The sequence below is a fragment of the Solanum tuberosum genome, unplaced genomic scaffold, assembly GCF_000226075.1.
Source record: "Solanum tuberosum cultivar DM 1-3 516 R44 unplaced genomic scaffold, SolTub_3.0 scf00072, whole genome shotgun sequence".
NCBI lineage: Eukaryota > Viridiplantae > Streptophyta > Magnoliopsida > Solanales > Solanaceae > Solanum > Solanum tuberosum.
In genome coordinates, this window is record NW_006238999.1 from 1,543,177 (window position 1) to 1,550,934 (window position 7,758).

Genomic DNA, 7,758 nt, shown 5'->3' on the forward strand with positions numbered 1-7,758 from the left:
TTCAAGATTTTTATATTTGTTTTAAGGGTGAAGATTTTGTGTGGAACTTTTGGTTTCTGTCAATACAAAGGGAGATGCTACATAACATAAACTACAATTAGTGTCACCATGAACTTTTTCTAAGTGTGTTTCATCAGAAAAATGCACAGATCTTAAACAGTAGCAAAGTTATATTGAAACTCACATAAAAAAATTCTGACTACAAACATTTTACTAGACAAGCAAATCAAATTGTAGTCATGCATAGGCAAAACTGCTTTCTCCGCGCAGATTCAAAGGAAAGTGTAGGGGCAGACATAGTATTGCTAAATCGGCTGACTAAATTCGTAAAGTTAACAGTTAACAGACCAATTAAGGAGCACGGAATAAGCTGCAAAGGCCTGAAAGAAGAAATACAAACAATGCTGGAGGACGAATAGATAATACATATATGAGGATTCTTGAAGATGTGCTATTTATGAGAAAACAACTTAATTTCCTTCAAATTTTAAACTAAATATCGGGTTTAGGAAACTTAAGGAGAATTCTGAGGTTTAGGAACTCATTTCTTTCAGAATTGTGTGAAATTCACAGAGAATTTTTCTGCCTTCAACAAGATTTACTGATAAATTTTAATATTTTATCATCTATGAAGGAAACTTAAGTTGCATTCTGCCGCTAGCAATTATGAATTTTTCTTAAGCTCGGAAAAACAGGAAGATAGAGACATGGCAACTCTGCCTGTAGATGTTGAAAAGATGAAAGCTTCTGTGAAGTCCATAGTATATCTGCACATGAACATCTGTCCTAAGTTAACTGGTACATGTAGTTGGTGGGAGGTGGCAGGTATCCCGTGGAATTAGTCGAAGTCTACGAAAGCTGGCCCGGACACCGCGGTTATTAAATAAAGAGATAACTGTCTAGTTAATCAGAAAAAAATAAATTCAGAGTTGGTTCAACCAAACCTGATGTCCAAGTGGATTTGGTGTTCTGCAACAAAACAAGAAAAAACAGGCATATTTATCACTACTTACCAAAACCACCTTATCAGCTCCACTTTTTATTAGGATGTAATAAAGCTATATATAACCATTGAGGCTCCAGTCTTTCCTCATCAATTAACCATCTACTCAACTTCATTTGCCTTCTATATCTCACTCTAGCACCGTTTTCAAGAAAAGATGGCGACAGTTTCCCAACTCACCTCGAAAACACTCCAAGCCACGTTGTGCATTTTTCTGCTAGTCCTCACCTTTGACTGTGCCAGTTCAGCAAGAATCCTTGATGAAGTGAGCCAAGTGGCAGATGCGTCATCAGAAATAGATGAGCCTGTTGTGGCTCCTGTGGTTGCCCCAGCTACCACATTGCCGAGTAACCAATTACCAGCTACTGTCACCGCTCCTGATTCTGATGTGGCACCAGTAGCTGATCCTTCCATCCCTGCAGACACAGTGGCTCCTCCAGCAGATTTACCAGCTGACCCTGAACCAGATTCAGTCCCTGTCATCGCCCCTGCTGCATCAGCGACTCCTCCTGCTGACTTAACAGATAATGGAGCAGCCCCTGTCGCTGATGCAGCACCAGTAACTACCCCTGTCACCAAAACACCAGGAGAGGACACTGCAGCCCCAGGTGGGACCACATCAGCTGCTACCTCAGGCGCCAAAGTAGAAAGTCCCATCCTTGAGCACCCCACGTTCTCCTTTTTCATGCATGACATCCTTGGTGGTTCGCTTCCTTCAGGAAGAGTGGTCACTGGAATTGTAGCCACTTCCGATGCCAACAATCTGCCTTTCTCCAAGCTCAACAATCAAATCTTCCCAATCAATGGAGGAGTTTCTTTGAACAACATTAACAACATCGTCAATAACAACAATTATCCATTCCTTGCAGGCCTTAACGGTCAGCAACAAGCTAACACTGTCCTGCAAAACAGTGGAAACAACGATGTAGTTAGTGGTGATAACAACCAACCTTTTGTAACAGCCGGACAGCTTCCTTCTGGATTATCGCTTCAGCAGCTCATGTTTGGCTCTATTACTGTCGTTGACAATGAATTAACAGAGGGGCATGAGCTGGGATCAGCTGTTCTTGGGAGGGCACAAGGATTTTACCTGACAAGCTCTTCAGATGGCACCAGCCACACTTTAGCCTTGACAACACTTTTCCACGGAGAACATAATCACGAAGTTGATGATACTATTAGTTTCTTCGGAATTCACAGGACAGCCACACCAATTTCTCACATTGCCATCATAGGAGGGACTGGCAAGTATGAGAATGCTAAAGGATTTGCCACCATTGAAACTCTTCCTCACGTGGACCAACATACAACTGATGGACTGGAGACAATTACCCACTTTACTGTCTACATCACCCCTTAAACAGCATGCCCCCTAGATATTAATTCAACATGTTTGCTATATTTCTGAATCTTTATATTTCGTACTTTGAAGCATGTAATTGAATGGTTAAATGTACTGGTGATATTATGATCTATATCAGACCTATTTTACTAAGTACAAAAAGGTGTATCCAACTTGGGAGTTTCATTTTTCCATCACACATCATGAAACACTAAAGTGTATATGAAAAGATATCTAATTAAATGAAAGACCTACCAAAATCTTCTACCTGGAAACTTTTTCCACCAATACAGCTGTAGAAGGAAAAACAGGCACAAGGGAAAAGTAGTTTGTAGCATTATTTAAAGAAAGATGCCCTTAATAGTAAATTGAAAGCAAGAATTAATAGCACAAACACCTGCTCAACGATAACTCCTTTTCAACTTCTGGCGCTCTTCCTTCAAAAATAGATCAATAGTATTGATATTTAGTTCTTTACACCAAATCTTTTGACATCTATCTTCATGCACAAGCATGGTGATATTCTATAGAAAAAATAATCCTTCAAGAATTGCACACCATGTTTGAATGAATATAAGAATAAATAGTGCCACATCTTTCAGATTTTCTACACAACATCCTATACTTTCAGATCGAAATTGCTGTTGAAAAAAAACTATATCTATTCCCAGTAACTTGAGGAGGGAAGTAGTAGGAAAACTTAGCGGTCAAAATCCCATTTTATACGCTCTCAATGCAAAGCTAATTCTGCAACTAGCTCATCCAACAAATATTTCTCTATTTCTCTGCATATGCTACCAATTTCCTCCTCGACCTGCAACCATTTGGTCTCATTTCCAATTGCCTTCCCAGACAAGTCCTTGCGTATTTCATTTTCATGACTAACCAGCATCCTCCACAACTCTTCTTCAATATCAGTTCTCCTCATAGTAGAACAGCACCTTCTTTTTAAAGATTTTTCTATTATGTAGATCTCCAGAAATGAATGCAAAATTTCACTTAGCCCTGAATTTATGTGGTCAAACAGAAGTTTCCTCTCTGATTGTAGCCAAGATATTTGTTTCCCGTATTTCTTCTCTAACAAGTCAAACACTGAGGGATTCACGGGACATTCCAAAGAATGCCATGTCTCAAAACACATTCCTAGGTTCATGCCGTGCAAGCTGGCTTCATCTAAAACATCAACCAGATAGGAGAAGTCCCTGCCATCTGCGGTTTTGAAGTCTTTCAATATGTTTTCACTATCTTGAAGGAGATCCAGAGACCCTGTCTCGGAGTCTCCATCAGTTGAGACACCCATTTCAGATCCTTCTGAATATGTTTCCTCAGAGTTGGTCTCAAGAAGCTGAAGTTGCCGTGCTACACCTTACAAGTTCAGAAGAACAAAAATGAGATTGGATGAAATCTGTTGAGAAATAGTTAACAAAGCTTTGTGTTTACTTACTACATAAGCCGTGGAATGCAGAGGTACAGGGTTTCTCTTCCTGGAACGGTGGCTCCAGAACTGAATTTGGACTGCGCTGATCGGTTTCCTTCAAGTTCAAGTCTCTATATTCCATATTATCTTTCTGTTTTTGGTTCATAGACTTGGAATGTTTCTCAGTAACAGCTACTTTCTGCCTCAGATGCCAGCCATATAGAGAAGCTTTATGGCCAATCATACCTTCAGGACTTCCAGAGGCTATCATAGAACCAGCAGAATGATTTGGAATTAACGAATCCTTGCTGCATGAGCCTGAGATCTGAGTGTTCACACTGAATGAACTGCAAAAACTTTGTGAGTCACGCTTGGAGTCCAAAAATTGAGGCTTAGTTTCTAAGTCATCTGTAGCAAGCATTTCTCCAAGATTTTGGCTTCTAGAAGTTGTTTCAACTTCTGAAAGATCATTCATCAGCTTCCACTTTTCAATGGTTTGCTTCTTAACTTCTTTGGAAAAAGATGACCTCTTTGAAAAGAAATTTAGTGTATTATCTTTTCTTTGTTTACTAAATAATTTTGAAGAAGGCAGCTTTAGAGCCTCGGCCTTCAGAAAAGTGTCACTGATGCTTTCTGCTCTTCCTGGTCTCTTATTATGTACTGCCCCATTTTCATGTTCTGTGAATTTCTTGTACTTCAAATCAACGGGATCGGACTCCAAGCCATGCCTACGAGAAACAGACTGATGTTTGGTTTTATGATACTTTCCAGAACTAGGTTTGACCACAATAACTCTTGTAGACGGATGAGGCATGTTTTCATTTGGATCAAGCTGAAAGTTTATTTTCTTCAAGTGATGAATAGAACAGTCTCCAACATCATCCTTAGGTGTACCAATCTCAAGTGTCTGAAGAGATTTCGAAGTCTTTTCTTTAGCGGTAGTCCTAGCAGACATCTTGCATAGTGTCTTAGCGACAGCTGAGTGAACCGGATGGCAATAGGGTTTATAAGCCTGTAGATCACGCAAATGCTTGGTTGAAAGTAAACTTTCTGAGATGCCTTCGGAGTCCATAAGATTAGAATGTTTCTCCTTTATTAAAGTAACACTCGAATTAGTATATTTCCGCATCTTCAACTTGGCTGCAGATACATCTTTAACTACTTGACACTTCTGAGTATTTATTCCACGGGAGAAGCCAACAGAAAATGAACTCTTCTCTCGCAAACCTATAGAAGCCATTTTCTGGAGATAGTTCTCAGAGAGTACTCTCCTTCTCTTAACAGGGAGGTGCTGCCGAGGTGGAAGCTCATCAAGGCTCATCAGCCTTGCTATAACACTTGGTGTGTGCTGCTTCCTTTCCATCTGTTTCAACAACTCTTTAACCAGTCTGGTTGATTAAACCAGGCACTGTGCAGACATTATGGGAATTTTGTTAGTTTTCCAGATCAACAATTATGTCTACAAGAGCAAAATAGATGCAAATCATGTTTTTTCAAGAAAATAACAGAAAGGAGGAGAAATATTAATGACTTGGTGATAATAGAATATAACAAACAAGGTAGGAGATACAATCCATAACCTGTATTGTATTTAACCAAAGAAGTATCAATTTGATGCTAATCTAACACTTACTCTAACGAACGTTCTAAAGGATTAATTAACTACTAAAATTGTACACACCAACTCTAAAGACATTGTGAGATACTAACACTTCATTCTAGCAGATTTGAACAAATATATACAACTAACTTGAAAGGCATGCCACCATCCCAGAAATAAAACATGTTTGCAGAAACTGAGTAAAGAAGTAATTGTAATTCCAAAACATTCCAAATCACATTGAATGTTGTTAGGAACTTATAACTTTTCTCCGATGCAATAAGATAATGCCTTCGACAACAAAAGCATTTTAAATAAGCAAAGACACATTAATGGTAGTTCTTAGTTCTTGCACACAAATGGCTACATCCCTCCACACAAAACAAACAATACAATGAAAAAATTCAAAGATCAAAGCTCTAGAAACCATATGCCTTTCAGAGTGGTGTTTATAGTGAATCTAGCATGACTTACATTTAATCACCCAAGCAAGCAATATCCATTGACAGCATCTAAAACTTAAACTAGAGAAGTGCAAAACTATCATTCACACCATGTTAGAGACAACACAGACAGCCAAATTCATATCAGTATGATAACTGCCAAGAAAAGATGGAAGGCGTAGTTCATCTAAATCACCCAGATGAGAAAGCTTTTGATGCGGATCTTGAAAGATTTGGAAAAATAGAACATGCTCTGCCCCTTCCTTCGATTGCTAACGAGAAAAGATTAGATGATGTGGAAATACATGTTATTTGCTTCTTTAGCCAAAGAATGAAACATAGTATACCTTCAAATGTCACCACCCACAGGCCAAAAGTGTAAATGTAAGTAGAAACACATAGTCAAATATTTTCTCCCAGAGCTAAAAAGCAGCAGACCATATTTATTAAACATTATCATTATCAATAAAGTATAAACCCCAACACTGAGAAAGTCCAACAGTGAGCCATCATAAAAGACATCAAATTACTATCATTAGCCACAACACAAAAGTCAACTCAAAACCCAACAGAATCATTCCCTATCATCACTCTCAATCAAATAGGCCTGAATTCCAAACTAGTTGAGATCAGTTATACGAATTTTCTGTATATTCAGAAGACTCAACTACGCCTCAATCGAGGGAATCTCAGTAATTCAGTTGGTTGACTACGTGCTTTGATTCGATTCTCCACCTTGTAATCCCCTTCCCCTACCCCAATTCAAAAAAAAACTATGCCTCAATCTTGTGTACATATTTTGTCCTACCACAACTATCTTCCTTTATTTGAACTTGAAAGTAAACTGTGTTTTTCAAACCTCACATAGCTGGAATTCTCACAATTACTATACAACAACAACCTCAAACAAGTTCGAGTCCGCTATATGAATCCCCATTTTTTCATTTAAGCTCATATCATATCATCATCAATCCTAACAATTACTATAACTAACAAAAATCCAATCTAACTCATTTCACACAATAACTTACAGACCCACAACACAACATAGTGACAAAAACCCCCAAAAAAATCAAGAATCATAAAAAATCCAAGAATATCAAAAACCCATAAACTAAAGATTCTACCTTTATTGAAGATGGCTCCCCTCCTTGTAACTAATGATGATAAACCCAACAAAATTGATAATATCAATATAATAACAGCAGCCATCAAAATATTTTTTTAATCCATAATGCTTTTTATAAATTAATCATAATCAAAATTGATTAAAAATTGAAATTTAAGCAAGATAAAAACAACCCCACCTCCAAAAAAACTGGAAAAATCAAGAAGATCAAATCCCAAGAAACAAATATGTAAAAAGAATTGAGCTTTTGGTGGATTTGTGTATGAAAAAATTGTCTGAAAATAATGGAGTGATGAAGAAGAATAGCTGGAAATGATTAATTAATTTTAATTATTAATTAACTACTAAATAAAAAACTGCTATATTATTAAAAGCTTACTATAAATAATATTTTTTTGATTTAGGGTTTTGATTGACGAAAATTGAATGTCAACAGGCCGCCGCCGTTACGGTGGTCGGCAAAAAAAATTGCGCCAAAATTTTGGTTGGTCAAATGTCCAATCATTACAATATGAATATCTTTTTGTTTTTTACTATGTAAAAGAATAGGAAAATACTCTTTCTAATTTTTTTTTTATATTTTACGTTTAATATTAATTACTCCCTCTGTCCCAATTTATATGACTCACTTTCCTTTTTAGTCAGTCCCAAAAAGAATGACACATTTCTATTTTAAGTAACAATTTGCCTATGAAATGTCTTTTTTACCCTTAATGAAATGATTTACAACCACACAAATTTCTATCATTCATTTTGGACCACAAGTTTTAAAAGTCTTTCCATTTTTCTTAAAGTTTGTGCCAAATCAAAGTACATCATATAAA

General features: G+C 37.2%; 2 protein-coding genes across 5 annotated transcripts; one reads left to right on the top strand and one right to left on the bottom strand.

Moving 5' to 3' along the window:
- The first annotated feature begins 117 nt into the window (after positions 1–117).
- Positions 118–2,478, top strand: LOC102598707 (dirigent protein 24-like). The gene has a single exon (XM_006345861.2). The coding sequence runs from the start codon at positions 1,161–1,163 to the stop codon at positions 2,361–2,363; it is 1,203 nt and encodes a 400-aa protein (XP_006345923.1). The 5' UTR covers positions 118–1,160; the 3' UTR covers positions 2,364–2,478.
- Positions 2,479–2,783: 305 nt separating this feature from the next.
- Positions 2,784–7,251, bottom strand: LOC102599034 (uncharacterized). 4 transcript variants are annotated; one of them, XM_015308084.1, is made up of 3 exons: positions 7,113–7,251; positions 3,790–5,170; positions 2,784–3,710 (listed from the first exon to the last, which is right to left on the bottom strand). In XM_015308084.1, exons 2-3 carry the CDS (start codon positions 5,123–5,125, stop codon positions 3,076–3,078), a joined length of 1,971 nt encoding a protein of 656 aa, XP_015163570.1. In that variant the 5' UTR covers positions 5,126–5,170; positions 7,113–7,251; the 3' UTR covers positions 2,784–3,075. The 4 variants fall into 4 exon arrangements, with proteins under 4 accessions (XP_015163570.1, XP_006345925.1, XP_006345924.1 ...); XM_006345863.2 differs by lacking the exon at positions 7,113–7,251 and adding an exon at positions 6,933–7,093 and having other exon boundaries at positions 2,784–3,704; XM_006345862.2 differs by lacking the exon at positions 7,113–7,251 and adding an exon at positions 6,933–7,092.
- Positions 7,252–7,758: the final 507 nt, after the last annotated feature.